This window comes from Trachinotus anak, unplaced genomic scaffold (genome assembly GCF_046630095.1).
Source record: "Trachinotus anak isolate AG129_WGS33_773 ecotype Australia unplaced genomic scaffold, CSIRO_AGI_Tana_v1 ptg000002l, whole genome shotgun sequence".
NCBI classification, from domain to species: Eukaryota; Metazoa; Chordata; class Actinopteri; order Carangiformes; family Carangidae; genus Trachinotus; species Trachinotus anak.
In genome coordinates this window covers 14,678,123-14,694,089 of record NW_027273853.1, presented here as the reverse complement: position 1 = coordinate 14,694,089, position 15,967 = coordinate 14,678,123, and the positions used below count along the sequence as shown (strand labels likewise).

Here is a 15,967-nt window from a genome sequence, read left to right as displayed (position 1 = left end):
GCCTGTGGGTAGCGGTGGACAAAAGCAAGTCCAAATACAGCATCTCTGGATCCAAAGAAGACTGTGCAATCCTTACCTTCCCCAGGGCCAAACCATTTTGTGGTGTCAAATGTCTCCTGTGTCCTGTCAGTCTCATTTTGGAGAGTGTGATGGCTCCTCATGGTTGAGTAGAAGTTACAATGAGTCAGTCTTTTGTCAATCAGTCAGATTATAAAACAGGGCAGTTTGTATGGTAAGATATATACTTTAAAATCAGTCAAACATGCGGAAGATGAATTCTTCATATTAGCTTTGACAGTTTTTACTGATCTCTCTCAATGATGCACTACCTGTTTTTGTCATCGTGCCCAAACGCACCCCTGATATTTTGAAACTCAGCACAGTTCAAAGCTGAGGTGAAATTTTGGGATTTGGGAGTGCAATTGGGCACAATAACAAAGTCAGGGAGTACATTATTAGGTTTTGGTTCACTGGCTCTGTTAGCCTGAAGATACAGAGATGTTATAGATGTTTCTAGTACTGAGTCTACCCTTATTGATTAATATGGGATGAAAAAATATTAAAAACCCTTAGTATAAAGCAGCCCAGCAGTAAAATCCTACTTGGTCTACAGTTGATTAACATATTCAATCTGTTGATGCTCTTTAATTTTATGTTGCTCTAAAGTTGCCTCACATACTGTATGTATTGAATAGGGCTCTTACCCACCACTGATTACTGACAGGAAGTGGTTGGATTGATTGTTGTTGTGATTTGTAAATAGTACAATGAATGTATAGAAATGGGCATACAATTTGATAAGCCCAGAATGCATTACTTCCATGAATCTTTTGGTAGTATGCGCCAAACTTGTGGTAACCTGACAACTACTCGGCTATTTTGTTTATGCTGCATTATATTTCTCTCTAACCTGTGTTTGTTACACCAGAGAAAATGTTCCAGCCTGTGTTGCTGATGGTTCTTTGTTGCGTCTTAGTTTCTGCAGCTGTGTTATGCCAGTAAATGTGGGACAATAACTAGAATCCAGAGAATCACTACTGCTGGTTTAAGATTTATATGACCAAACTTCATTGTTCTGTTTTGCCTCCACAGCCAGAGGTACTGTATGTGTAATCCTGATGTGGTGCAGCAGTTTCACAACCCAGACACAATCTTCATCCTGGCCTTCGCCGTGGTCCTCCTCAACACTGACATGTACTCACCCAACATCAAACCCCAACGCAAAATGGGCCTTGATGACTTCATACGCAACCTAAGAGGTTAGTGCATCAATCTACAGATTGTGCATGTAGAAGAGAGAGAGTGTGTGTTTATACAGAGGCTGTATGTACAATGTGTGTCCTTCCAGTGAGTGTGAGTTGTCCCTTTGGACAGAGCTGGTTTAATGACTTGCATACATGTTTCAACCATTGGAGAAAAGTGCCAGAAAGAACGATAAGGAAGACAAAACAGAGAGCAGAGGGCAGAGAAGTCAAAGTTTTACATCAAGAACTCTCTTATCAACCTCACTTCAACCTCACTATCAGTCTTTGAGTGACAGCCTCTTGAACTGAAGTAAATTACTCAAAGAGGCGATGGTTGCTTGCCTCTGCTCGCTACAATCAAGAAAACCATCAGCTGTGCAGAAGGAGATTTCTGATATCCTTGACTCACAGCTCTGCCCCAGAGACCATGGCTGGCATGGACTCATTTAATTGAGGCTCACTTAGCTTTAGATTTAATGATATGAGCTTGGGTTTTCAAGAAGCATCTCATCACCTGCACTGAGCTCCTGGAGGCTCTCAACACTGTCTCTATCCAGCAGTTGAACAGATACACATATTTACTGCAACCAGGGCTTAAAGCAGAGCAGTTTGACTTTTATTTGTACATTTAGTTATCAGAGAAATCCACCAGAGCTGCAATGAAATAAAACTCATTTGGCTGTAGTATCTCAGACACAAATTATATTAGCCCACATAATCAGTCCATCTCAAATTCAGTGATTATTCAATCTATCGCTAGGATCCCCATTAGCTTCCACTGTGGCTGTTGTATACACTATCTTACCAGGGATCTGGGCCATAAAATGATTTAATTCACAATCAACATTTGTGAATAATAAAAACATTCAACATTCACAGATAAATGTCAATGAATTTCAAAATGTGTCAGAATATGATATCATGACTTTCAAGTCTGTATTCTTTAGTTTCCAGATTGGGGAGCTGTCTGTTTGTAGTATTGACTTTAGTGTCTGAAATCAATGGAACAGCACATTGCAGATTCTCTCCTGCTCCTCCTGGACCATTTGTTGATATCTGCTTTTTGGCGATGTCCTCCTTCATCTGTTAGTTACAGTTTGTTATCTATTGTGTCATGGACATTCAAGTGTCCAGGTCACCTGGACTTTGCAATTTCTTGGTAACAAACAAAAGTAATGTTTTCATTCAGTTTTATTTGCTAAAAGTTGTGTGTGTCCCTGAAGTCTAACAAATGTGGTGAATTTATTTGTAAGTTGTAAGTTAGCTTACTTTTGTGTCACAGAGGAAGCCATTGGTTTCTATATATATATATATATATATATATATATATACTCACACACACCTTCATCAAACATTGATGGTTAATCATCTTTCAGAGAAACCAGTGGTTTTCTGTGACCTGAATGTATGCCAATACATGAGTAGGAACTTGATGCCTGGGAAATGCAGCTTTAGCTTCATTTCTTAGCACGGTGTGTTGCCATCATAAAATCTCTTTTACAAGACTTGATTCTAGGCAAAAAATTCAGTGCATCATGGCTCATTGCCTGTTGGATCTGTAGACTATGGACTATTTCTTATGTCGATACTCCCACATTATATGGGCCCTTGTTCCCTCAGGTGTGGATGATGGAGCAGACATCCCCAGGGAGATGGTAGCAGGCATTTATGAAAGGATCCAACAGAGAGAGCTGCGCTCAAATGAAGACCATGTCACCTATGTGAGCCGCGTGGAGCAGTCCATCCTGGGCCTAAAAACTGTGAGTAATATCTTTGTTTGTGTCTTTGTTGTGTCTTTCCCCTTCCTTTTTTCTCATTTCAGGGAGCTGTCTGTGCTAGTTTGTACAGTCTTCTTTCATGTCATGAATTATTTCACTGCAGTCTGTCCTCTGTACTCCCTGTCATCTCGATCTCTTTAACCTCGCCTCTGCAGATCCTCGCTGTGCCCCACAGACGTCTAGTGTGCTGCTGTCGTCTGTTTGAGGTGCCTGATGCCAACAAGCCTCACAAACAGAAACTGTCCCAGCTCCAGAGAGAGGTCTTTCTCTTCAATGACCTGCTGCTGGTAAGGTTTCACCACTAAAAAAAAAAAAGTGACTCACTACAATACTCGAAATATGCACCTAAAACCAAAGTCTAATGCCGCTGCTGAATATAATGAATGTAACAGTGAGACATAATCAGATACAGTATGTTAATTCAGCTGTGCTGTGTTTTCCTGTGTCAACTGTAGATCCTGAAATTGTGTCCCAAGAAGAAAAGCTCGGCCTCATACACTTTCTGTAAAGCCATGGGTCTTCTGGGAATGCAGTTTCACCTCTTCAGCAATGAATGTAAGATATAATTTTACTCTGCAGCAGTTTTTTCCCTGTACTATTCCAGTCTGGTGCTAGAAATATGCTGAGCACACTGCCAGTGCCATCAACAGCACTGTTGTCTATCGAGTCTCTGTCAGGATCCAGGCATGAATTTTCAAGGGGTCACCGGTAAAACAAAATCACCTCTTGCTGTGGACTTACACTAAGTATCTCACAGATTTTACTTTTAAAAGAAAGATTCTTCTATGGCAATTTTCTGCTGTAATGGAACCTGCAAAGGGCATCACGTAAGGATTGTAAAAATTAAGTATGAAGAGGGAATGATATGGAACAGAGTTTTCTCTGTGGTCGAGTTGAGTCTGACAAAAATATTCAATCTGGATTCACAGATATGTCAAACTGTACAACACATTCAAAATAATCACCTATGAGCAGCTGACTTCAATGCAGTAAGAAAATACAAAAATATGATGAGCCAAATCCCCATAATATAGACTTTGAGAGAGTTACAGAGTTAACAGCTGTTTGATGAAATTTCTCAGGGTCTAATTTATGGAATTATAAATGCATTTTACAGTCTGTCATTTAGTTGAATCTATGAATTCCAAACAAAAGCCAAGTCTGATGGGTATGTCATTAGTTTTGCAGGTGATCAGGAAAAAAACTGGTCAGGTCAAATAAAAAAAAAAATTGAACCTGATGAAAGCCCTAAATGAAAACTCTGAGGATCACCAAAGTTATGACTACTCATGCTGAACTAAATTTCACTTGGTGCAGACAGACTGAGCCACACTGCTAGTATAGCTAAAAATGTTCACATAAGAAGAAAAATTGAAAACTACTGATCTTCAGTACTTATGAGCTTTCTAATATTTCTGCCGATCTTCAAGATGCCACTGCTGTCAACAGAAATACATTTGGTCATTAACATCAAAGCATGAATTTTTGAAAGTATTCTTAGCAGCAACGTTTTGTGAAGTAGAAACTAAAGTAAAAAAACTGCAACACTTTTTTTAACCTTTAGACTGAAGTGTTTGGAAAGATGTGAAGGTGTGAAAGATGAAAAACCCTGCATCCTTTTTTAGAATCAAAGTTATGGTGAAAGTTCTTTCTCTTTGTTGGGGTTTCTCATCAGACTACGCCCATGGCATCACCATGCTGAGCCCATTTACCTCAGAGAAGAAGCAGCTGGTGAGCTTCTGCTCCCCGAGTGGAGAAGAGCTCAGGAAATTTGCTGAGGAGCTCCGAGAGGCTATCGCAGAGGTCAATGAGATGGAGCAGATTCACATCCAGTGTAAGGAAAGGAGGACACATGCCTCAGCTTGTGCAAATGCAAACACACATGTGTAATGTACTGTATATGGTTGGTTGCAATCTCTCTTCCTGGTGTTTTAGGGGAATTGGAGAGGCAGCAAGGCATCCAGCCACATGGCACACACACCAATGGCGGGCAAATGGACACACACACAGGACACAGCTCTCCCCCAGGTGCTGGTTTTGCTCGCAAAGCATGAAATGCATAACACAGCATACATTACTTATAACTACTGTATGCATATATTACTCAAGGGTATGTAGAAAGTAGGACAAGTTCATGGAGGAAGAGAAGCCCATGAAAAAGCCCAAATAAAAAAGAGTAGATGATGGTCAGAGGAACTGTCATCTATCATCACTTTTTTAATATTAAAGGAAGTAGTTCAACAGTGTAATTTCCCAAATTGTCATTTTTACCTTTTCTGTGTTTTACCTTATGCAGACTGCAGGAAAGGTTTCACATTTTGGGATGCAATTATTTTCCTTTATTGCAGAGTTGGATGAGAAGATTGATACCACTCTAATACTGTACAGTAAATGTTTTTACGGAGGCTTATCTGATGGACTATTTCTGTGACAGGTTTAGTCACTTCCTGGAGTCTTGTCCTCACATATTCATTTTTGAACTTTAGAGGGGCTGGTAGGTGGGTTTTGTCACCTTTGGACAGAGCCAGGCTAGCTGTTTCCCCTAAGTGAGCCGGCTGCCGGTGGTAGCCTTGTGTTGTAATTATGGCATGAGACATGAGCTCTTCTCATCTAACTCTCGACAAGGGAGCAAATAAGCATTTTTCCTGAATTACTCCTTTAAATAAATGGCTATCCCTAGTAAAGAAGACCCATTTTTGACCTTCTGTATGTGAATCAGAAATCTGCCTGTTGACTTACAAATAGAGCTGTGTCTCCCCACAGGCCAACAGGATGTGTACGATAAAACCGGCAACAATAACACAGTAGAGGTGAGTGCCAAAGCTACTTATGTCTCCCTCAGGTAAGTATCTTTGTCTTCAGCTCTGTGGGTGTGGTTTTTTTGTGTGAGCGTGTGTGTGGTTAGATAGGGACTGGGCCTCATCCTGAAAAGAAAGTCTGCTTCATGCTTTGCTTTACAAGAGCTCCGCCTGAGGCACATTCCCACTATGCAGCCAAGGATACAAAGGCCGCTGAGAGGAGTCTGCTGTATTGGCGCTACAAACAGTCTCTTTCTGTGCCTCATGAGTGGATCAGCAGCCACTCTACCCGCTACACAACATCCCTTCTTTCATCAGCTGCTGTTTGCGAGCCCTACTGTATAAGCCTTTGCAAGCCACCATAAGCCTGACTGGCTCCTAGAATACCATCTACAAAGCCAGATAAGCTTGATACTGTTAACAGTCTGTCAAGTATGTGTGAGTGGGTGTGTGTTTGTAAAACCAGCCCTTCCTTTAACTGAGCATAGATGTAGAGGCTGTTTCCCCTCTCTAGTTTTCTCTCTGTTTTATTCCTTTGCCCATTTCTCTCCTCTCTCCTGCCTCTCAGTCAGTCCCTCAGAGTTGTAAATTATTGTGTTAGGGAGACACCACGCCCTCGGTGTCACCCCTCTCCTCTCCTGACACTCCCTTTATCTTTTAGTTTCTCATTCTCCCACTCATTGATTATATTCACACACACACACAAACACACACACAAAATCCAAAACGTTCCCACCATGACTTTTGACTTTAACCTTGTCTTCCTATGCAACCCTCTTCTCTTTCTGGGCTGGTGTGTGTGTGTGTGTGTGTGTGTGTGTGTGTGTGTGTGTGTGTGTGTGTGTTTGTGTAAAAAACTGATTGAAAGAAAGTATAAATCATGTAAAAAAAAAACATGATTTAGAGAAAAAGAGAGTGTGTATTTTGCTTGCGCTCGCTCTGCATTCTACCTACCTGCATGCCTGCATGCCCATGTGCGTAACACACCAGAGGGCTGCGTAGAGGCTGCGTTCAGGCTGGTAACTCCTCATGCGTTCTCTGACTGTTCCTAAACTAGGTGTCAATTCACAACAGGCTGCAGACCTATCAACTGAGCCAGCCCAGCATTGAGTCCACGCCTCTGGCCCTGGCTGCGCCACCTGCCCTGCTCAGCCCTGTCCAGCCCGGGGAGCTCCGCCCAGAAACACTCATCCAGTGCCAGCAGATCGTCAAGGTGATCGTCGTGGACCAGAGTGGGCGGGGGCGGATGGAGGCCTTCCTGAGCCAAGGCCCGGCCACCCATCAGCTCATCCAGTCGGCAATGTCCACACCTGTGCGAGTCAGAGAGGGGGACGGCCCTCAGCCCCCCCTGCCGCCTCCGCCTCCACCTTACAACCACCCCCACCAGTTCTGTCCCCCTGACTCACCCATGCCCCTCCACCACACCATGCCTCTCACACGCAGGCGCAATTCCAGTGGCTCCCGCAGCATCGTCTGAGTCGTGGACTACTCTAAGAACCCTGGAGGGAAGACATTACCCTGACACTCAAACACACACACACACACACATGCGGGAGCACTAGTCGACTCATTTTGAATGGTAAGATAAAAGCATTGCAAAAAAAGTAAGGAATATACTTTGTACCAACAAGGATCTAATCACAGTCTTGACTTAGCAGTGTTGTTTTTGAACAGAGTGGTCTTCATGCCATTTCTTTGCTGATGATGATGTCTGTCTCGATTTCACACTCTGTAAGAGATCTTGTGACTTTGCATTTTTAAATGTCACTTGTCTAACAAACATGTCAATGACCATGAAACCGAGGGGAGGTGTCACAAGAGCAAACTCTCGCAGCCATGAAAGGACATGGGATTACTCTAAATATAAAGTACAAAACTCTGTTTTGTTCTCTTCAAGATATTTCTGTTAAGTTCACACCTCTTTGCTGGGTCCAGGTTTCCAGTATTAGATACCACTCTAAGTGAATGATTTCATCACAGCTAATATAGCCTCTCCACACTGTAATCATTTTTTTCTCATCTGTGCATAATGTGAAGAAACAGGAGCATCTTATTTGTTTCCTGCATTTATTAGTGGACAGATTGTGTGAGAGGAAGAAGGTGAAGAAAAAGGCAAAAGGCTTTAACATCTCTACCCTGTCATGTAAAGTGTAGTGTAGTGAACAAGGGTGTTGTTCCTCACTAAACTAACCTAAAACCATATCCTGAAAGACAATCATATTTTTTGAGCTTCTTTGCTGTGTTTTTCCTAGCATGTGTGAGCAGGTATCTTCACAGTTGTGTGTGACTGCCCTGATTCTGCGGTGTTTTGCTCTGACAGAGCTCAGGAAAGGATTTGCTGCACTGTAACATGTAATATCTGCACCTGTGTTGTACTGAGTGCTGAGTGCTTGTGTACTGTGTGTTCAGTGTGCTTACTCATGGGCAGTAGGGAGTAAGGCTGGTAATTCATTGAGAGCAAGGCTAAAACAAGCAGCTGAAGCCTTTCTTCTCCTGTACATTTATTCCTAATGGGTTACCTAGTGTGAATATTAATGTTACCTTTTGGACTTAGGCAATATCTCTGCCCAGAAAACTCCCAGCTTTAGTTTAAAAATTAATTAAAAATTGCTCCACACAGGCTAGACCGAGGTCACCTCACTCCCCTCCCATGAATTTTATTTTTACTTGCACATTCAAAATGTTATATAAGAAGAGATGCATTCCTTTACTGAATGTTAAATCAGGGGGAAAACTGAAGATATCCATGGAATGATTATTGATTTTATCAGGGTGTCATGATTTCAAGCTTGAGCCAGTTTGTACAGCAGATCACAAATCATCCAGCTGAGACACACCAAACACGTCTTGTACCTTTTGCACCACAGAATATATTGGATATATTGTAAATAGATAATATAGATTTATTCTGAAAAAGTGGTTTGCCCAGTGTGTGTGTATCTACGTATGTATTTGTACAGAGAAGATCTAGTTTAAAAGAAAAAAAAGGATATTATAGTTATTATAGATATTATTATTCACATTTAATATCAGGGGGGAGTCCTAAATCCTACTGCTATGAGAGACGGGAAACAGGCAGCTTTTCTAGAATTCACTCTAGTTGCCATGGTAACAAACACCGATATTATTACAGATCTACATTAATCATTTAATTACCATGTCATATTATTATAGGATTATCAAGAGATGGCTGTGTCACCTGTTAAGGTGTGTAAAGGGCTATGCTGTATTGGTGAATACGTACAGTAAACCACAGGTCACACACACACACACACACACACACACACACACACACACACACACACACAGTTATATCATATTAGTGCACACATGCTCACACTGACGTACACAAACATGCACATAGCTGCCAAAGCAACAACAAATCCAGCTTAGATGTCACCTTAGAAACTGCTTGATTTCTCCAGTCAGCATCCCCACTTTGTTTACTGTAAACTGACTGACTTGTTCTATACAGCATGATATTGTTTTGTTTTTTTGTTTTGCTTTGCATTTTAATTTGCAGTGCAAGGGAGGAGTTTGATTATACGTTTGTATCATTATTGTCAGGGCATGTTGGGTTGATTGATGTCATTTTCTCCTCCTTTCTCTCTACTTCCTCCCTCCTTTCTGCCCGGCCCCCTTATCCCCGACCCCTGGCTTCTCTGTGGTTGTCATGGAGATGCGCTGATCTGCATCCTCACTGTGGAGCGCTGTCATTAATCTTTGCACCCTCACAATATTTATAAAAAGGAGATTTCTTAAAGATCAACATGTTTACTAATGGAATATTTCTAATTTTTTCTGTTTGAAGAGAATGAAAGAATAAAGTAGTTTTTACTCTGTCTCAGACTGTGGTGTCTATGATGATCCTCCACTGCTTTTGATGTCAATATTGTCTTTGCAGTGTCTGTGTCTGTAGCTCTGCCAGCCTCTCTAATGAATGAATTTGCACCAGGTGTGTGAGGAGCACAGTGGAATGAAGGAGCTTATGGGAAATCAGTCTATATTGTTGTTCCTGTGTCCTCCCAGCACACCAGGTCTGAACTCATTCATTTGAAGATGAGGTCAGTCTCAAAGCGATATTGAATCTGACAGTACTTGTTGAATGTCTAGTTGTGTGCTCCAGTGAGTCTAGTGAGTGTGTGTGTGTGTTTAGAGTACATAATTTTCCACAAGAGTCTTAGACTGACTCCATTTGATGCAGGAGAGTTGTGGCGTAAAGTATCAAGGCCAGAAAAAATACAAGTTGCTTTATTTTTGCAAATCACACGTGAGAAAGGCTGAACAACTCCTTGACACAGGCAGAATTACGAAGAGATTGAATAAAAACCCAAAAAAACAGCATTTTGGCTGAATAAATTATCTTACAAAAACATAGATGATATCAACATCATACAGTAATTACAATACTAAGTGAAATCAATCTGTGCAAAGCACCTGTAGGCTTACAGATGTGATAGAGCTCTCACTGTCAGCTCACCGTTTCTCCTTTATCACTGTCGTTTCTGGAATTCTGTCTCCCTTTTGTTTCTCTCACCCTCTTTGAAAACAAGTAGACAAGAGGTTCAATAAATGGAGGACGGAGCTGAGAAGTTGGTTGAAGTGGAGCAACAAAGTCTTACGTCGACTGACAGACCGTTCAGTTCAGACTGTGTTGTTCACCTCCTGTTTCTCCTCCTGCTTCCTCTTTCCTTGCATGGTGGAGGAGGTCCTGTCCAGGGTCTGTGCACAGGTCACGTCCCAAGTCTACCTCTCCCTCAGGTGCAGGTGTTCCTCAGTTTGTCTTTACATAGTGGTCTCTTCCCATTCTAGCTCAACATCACCTGAAGACCAGGACAAATGTGTAGAGTGAGGACTGTGCCGTGGGGAGTGTGTCTCTCTGAGTGTGTGTTTAGACGTTGCTTACCTTCCATGGCGTCCAGGGAGTCCATCTTCTCCAGAGCAGAATAGCTGACGAACCAGATGGATTGGCTGTTGCCTTTGTTGTTTAGAAGTTCCAGTGTACTTTGGTGCAGGAAGATGTACTGGGCCTGACGGCACACACAATGAGATATATTGTACCTTTTGATGCTGTCTTATATTAATCGTACACTGAGCAAATGTCCATATGAATTAATTTAGTTTTGTATTAAAGTTATAATATAACTTTTCCACATTAAAATGCCCAGAAAATGACTAGCTCCAGATTTTTAAAGTGAAACTGCTTTATTAGTTTTTTCCACTGGTTTTAATCCCCTGGTCCATTTGTTATGAAGAGGACACCTCTGTGGATAATTGACAGCAAAAACCTCATGAACAACTGACACCAAAGGAATCCATTCCCACGCTATTTCATGACGTCACCCAACGCCATCTTTTCTTTTCTTTGGATTGAGAGACCCTTAGTGGCAGAAGTTACATACAGTGCGTTTAAATCTATTCCTTTTCAGGGTTTCCTCGTGGCCAATGCTGACCATATAATTGCAACATCCCTTTTTTGACTTCAGCTTTTTTATCAGCTCTCTCAATTATGGATATGGATAAAAGTTTTTCAGGCTTCCTCAGGCTTTCATATGTTTGTGGCCAGCGTCCTGCCAAAATGAATAATTTGAAAATAATGAAGTCGAAAGCTACGGCTCACTGTATATGCCTGAACTACTATGCTAATAGCTGGTACACTGATCACCGCTGACTCAAGGACTCATGTCCTCACTGGTTGCTTTTGGTTTGCCCAACACTGCAAACCCCACTCACTGCCAAAATGTGTAGGCAAAAAAATGTACAGACCAAAAAAAAATACTGAAAAGAAGCACAGAAGCACTATGCAGAGAGTCCCTGCAGACACTGAGACACACACCAGTGGTCCATAAGTAATAACTGAGTGGGATAATTTTAGGAATGTTTCATGCTGTTTCAAGATGGGGAATCCTGCTCAGTATAACTTTAATCCACTGCCAGATCATTTCCTTTATCAAAAGGAGAAGTTTCCAAATATTTCCTCATGGGGACAGGATCACAGCAGGACATGAAGTAAAAAGTAGGACAACTACACTGCCATTTGTCATGCCATCACGTTTTTTTGTCTTTGATGATTCTTAAGTACACTGGAACAAAGACAAAATATATATTTTTTGTCTTTCGTTTACTTTCTCTAGGTTGTGGAATTTAAAGACAGAAATAAAATATACAGCTTTTTTTAAAATCTGAACTCACCAGATTCTGCACCATACACATCCTCTCGCTGCGCAGTTCGGCCACCAGGCCATAGATATCCACAAAGTCGTGATCTCTGACATGCTGAATGAGGTGGTCTAAGGCAATAAACACACCTGTTCTTCCCACACCAGCACTGAGGAAAGAGCGAGGTCAACATAACATCATACTCTGTGATGCTGTACTGCTCCTAAAACGACTCACTTGTTTATGACTTATCTGAGGGGTAAGCAAGGTATGAGGGTTTCTACAGTGAACAAAAACAATAAACTAGTCAGTACACTTTCTTTTCCAAGGACATTACTATTATTTATGAAGTGTTAGTATGTGACCACTGAGGTGCCACAGTACCTGCAGTGAACCACTATAGTGGTGTTGTCGTGCCTGTGGGCTCGGACAGCTTTGACAAACTTAATGAGAGTGCTGCAGGACTCTGGGACCCCGTGCTCAGGCCATGATGTGTAGTTGAAGTGTCGAACCAGAATGTAGTGCCCGTGCTGCACAGAGGAAGTTATACAAGAAATAGAACAGGAAATGAAAATTCATATCTGTACCTGAGTTTGATTAAACTTAGATGGCAGTTGCAACTATGTGGTAATTACATTAAAATTACATACTAATTACACTATATAAACCATTACTGTAAAAAAAATCTGTACCCAGAAAAAAGTGTGGTGATAATTTAGCTTTTTATTATTACTATCAACAAATCCTATAAAAAGACCAATCTACAGCAGACCTAAGTCAAAATGTGTTTGCTTGACATTTTCCAGTTGGATATAAATCTGGAAAATGATTAAGTAGAAAGAATAAAGTTATTACAGCCTATTTTTCTGCTGTTTCAGACTTTACAGTATGTACAGCATATGTTGTGAGTACGGTGTGTGTGTGTGTGTGTGTGTGTGTGTGTGTGTGTGTGTGTGTGTGTGTGTGTGTGTGTGTGTGTGAGAGAGAGAGAGAGGTTATTAGCTTAGTTACCTTTTCTACTTTCAGGGTTCTGACAGTCCAGTCAGGAAGGACTTCCTCTGATACTTTTGAGATGAGAATGTCACTAAACACTGACATTGGCTTGTTGTCCTCAGGCCAGTACTTATGACACCGAATCTGAAATGTCACACACACACACACACACACACACACACATACATCAGATCTCAGTAGCAGATATAACTCTATGTGATAGGGTTGTAATGGAGCCCAAATGGGGTCCAGCTTGTCCTCTGAATGATGATACTAGAGGTGTTTCATAACAGTGTCAAATCTGTCATGACGCACTCTGCCTTTTTCATAACACTGCGTGAGCATTGCTATGGTGCGGGTTCCCGTTTCCCAGATCATCCTCCAAAAGTCAGCCACTGTGCCAGGCAGAGGACCCTGGGTGGCTATGAACTCATTTGGACACAGGTAGCCCTAGAAACACAGAAAAACACACAAAAAAAGGCTTTTATGTGAAAGCATATCTATCTATCTATCTATCTATCTATCTATCTATCTATCTATCTATCTATCTATCTATCTATCTATCTATCTATCTATCTATCTATTTCTAGAAAAAACTGCTTGCTCTATTTGCAACAAATGTGTCTCACACTTGCAAAACTACTATCAAGTGGAAGTGACCCTCCAGGTTAACCACTGGCTCTTAACTGTCGATAGCTGGTACTTACTGAGACGAAGCTGGCATTGATGTAGTCAGAGCCTGCAGAGCCTGGTTCTGACAGCAGTTTCACTCGATTGTTGTTGTCTAGACACAGTATAGTGAGAGGAGTGTGGCTAAATTGTGTGAAAGGCAACTGTGTAAGCTGTGGTCAAATCCACATGCAGTTAACATTAGAGCTAAAACACAAGAGATAGATTTGGTGCAGGTATCACTAGTCTGGAAGGTCATTTTCAGCCTGCTCACTTACAAGGTTTGATGTTGGGGAAGCGGTTTTTGGATTTGTTCCAGGGCAGGTCAGCATCTGTGGTGGCCAGATCCTGCAGCAGCTTTGGGAGCTCCTGGGGAGATAAGATGTGATACATCACTATTCACATAAACACAAATACATTGAGGTTAAAGGTCAGGGCAGGTATTTTTAAACTACTGAAAGTAACATTTTGGATTTCATGATAAAAGTAAAAAACAATGTTCTTAATTTTTTTTTTTTTTGTCCAATTTCTTTTGATAATACTGTTACATTTATGAGTTTGAGTTTCAGAGGTCTCCAGGTTGTATAAGAGTAATCGGTTGGGGTCTTAGAAAAACAATACAAAATCTGCCACTGATTTTGTTTGCAGTGACTTTTTACGCACCTTCACTCTCTGCACTAAATTCCCCTTATCTATTTTCTGTGTGATGTACCTTGTCCACCAAGAGCAGACTTTCCTCTATGATCCAGTATGGTTAATTTCCTGTTATTCCAACCCAACCTATATATAATATACAGGCAAAAGTTTGGTAAACATGGGTCCAGGTTGTAGGTAAACACTTACAGCAAACTCTTCCTGGAACTTGGCATTGTCATTGGCACACAGATCCTCTACGTGCTGCAGAAAAGACTTCTTGTTGACAGGCCTGACAGAGAGAGCACGAGAGAAACACACTGAATGGGAGAAACAGAGAGGGTATACAAAAACTCTACAGCATTATGCAATTTTTCTGTAAACTTATTCTAGGTCACAACTTGTAATACTGAGCAGTACAGAACATGCAGCTCTATGCTGCAGCTACTTTTTGCACATTCACATTTATTTATGCAGGATGACTTACTTGAGTGATTTCCTGTAGCTTAGAAGCCTGTCAAAAATAGACAGCAAAAATCAACCAAAATAAACAAATTAACTCAATAATCACAGCCCACACTGAGGTATTTCTGTCCATGAGAGCTGAACTCATCCTGTTTGTAGAGAGTGGATGATATTGTATGTTTAAGCAAAAGACATTTTACTAGTTTTTAATGAAATCCACTTTGATTTAACACTGGCTTTGATGCTACGTTCTAAAGGAATATGTGAACATCAGTAAACTTGAATGAAGCATGTGGTTAATTCTCCTGTGGCTGGTGTTTCTTTGCATTACTTAAGAACTGTAGCTATGCAGATCCTTGGCTATTGATAAAGTACCCTACTAAGCCTTCTAAACAATTTCCAGATAGTGAGTGAGTAAACAAATCAAAATGGTTACAAGCAGGGGAGTGTCAGCTAAGCTCTGCAGTCCCTGCCAGTGATGGAGAGTAAAAGGAGCAGGCTGTAAGCAAAACTCTGACGTCACTGATTCATTTGAACTGTTGCCCCCAACCAACACAGATGGATGGTTAAAAGCCTTAATGGGTAACATGATGATGACACAATGAAAAGTGATACACAACACGTAAACAAACTATACACAGCAAAATGTGGCACACACGAGTATTAAGTCCAACTTACTGGATGACATAAATCTCTTTCCGTCTAAAGAAGAAGGAAGAATACCTGGTGGGAGAAGAGTGCTCAGTGAGAGAAGAATAAAGCCACGGCCAGTCAGTGCAAGTGTGTTCATGCAAGGAAAGCTATTTGTGCCGTTCATGTGACAAGTGACAAGGAAAGGTGTGTTATTTTAGCATAAACTGTGCTTCGAAAGGTGGCGTTTCTACAGATCTCACTGTCCAAGTCATGAAGAGATCCTGGTCACAACAGGGCAGAGAGACACACAGCGATGATGATTGATGATTGAACTTTAGTGTAAGCTGGAGGAGCACAACATGCAACTGTCAGAAACCGGCAATCTTTGCTCTTAAATGTGTGTGACACTTAAATGGGTGCACGACGAATTATTTTCAGGATCGGCCTCCTTTTTTAGGATGATGAAGAGTCACTGAATATAAAAATGTCATATTAGATGTTCAACGTGGCAGATGAATATTCACTCAAGTGGGGCAGTTAAATTACTTTTAGACATAAGAGATAAGTGACAGTTATCTGCCAGGTAGAGGCACTT

At 41.2% G+C, this 15,967-nt stretch overlaps 2 protein-coding genes across 3 annotated transcripts in view; one reads left to right on the top strand and one right to left on the bottom strand.

Annotated features, from left to right (window-relative positions):
- iqsec3b (IQ motif and Sec7 domain ArfGEF 3b) overlaps positions 1–9,662 on the top strand; it is a 29,935-nt gene extending 20,273 nt beyond the window's left edge. Inside the window, exons 8-15 of one of the 2 annotated variants that reach the window (XM_071500327.1) lie at positions 1,093–1,259; positions 2,865–3,004; positions 3,178–3,309; positions 3,478–3,577; positions 4,698–4,856; positions 4,958–5,050; positions 5,786–5,832; positions 6,878–9,662. In XM_071500327.1, coding sequence (XP_071356428.1) covers positions 1,093–1,259; positions 2,865–3,004; positions 3,178–3,309; positions 3,478–3,577; positions 4,698–4,856; positions 4,958–5,050; positions 5,786–5,832; positions 6,878–7,297 — 1,258 coding nt within the window. In that variant the 3' untranslated portion in view covers positions 7,298–9,662. The remainder of the gene's footprint in view (positions 1–1,092; positions 1,260–2,864; positions 3,005–3,177; positions 3,310–3,477; positions 3,578–4,697; positions 4,857–4,957; positions 5,051–5,785; positions 5,833–6,877) is intronic. The other variant, XM_071500334.1, reaches the window with a different exon arrangement.
- A 393-nt stretch (positions 9,663–10,055) lies between these two features.
- ptprq (protein tyrosine phosphatase receptor type Q) overlaps positions 10,056–15,967 on the bottom strand; it is a 35,574-nt gene continuing 29,662 nt past the window's right edge. Inside the window, exons 53-63 of the mRNA XM_071500315.1 lie at positions 15,418–15,462; positions 14,762–14,788; positions 14,485–14,566; positions 13,920–14,010; positions 13,680–13,756; positions 13,288–13,422; positions 12,991–13,116; positions 12,364–12,509; positions 12,013–12,148; positions 10,727–10,850; positions 10,056–10,643 (exon numbers count right to left, since the gene is read on the bottom strand). Of these exons, the coding sequence (XP_071356416.1) occupies positions 10,606–10,643; positions 10,727–10,850; positions 12,013–12,148; positions 12,364–12,509; positions 12,991–13,116; positions 13,288–13,422; positions 13,680–13,756; positions 13,920–14,010; positions 14,485–14,566; positions 14,762–14,788; positions 15,418–15,462 (1,027 nt within the window). The 3' untranslated portion in view covers positions 10,056–10,605. The remainder of the gene's footprint in view (positions 10,644–10,726; positions 10,851–12,012; positions 12,149–12,363; positions 12,510–12,990; positions 13,117–13,287; positions 13,423–13,679; positions 13,757–13,919; positions 14,011–14,484; positions 14,567–14,761; positions 14,789–15,417; positions 15,463–15,967) is intronic.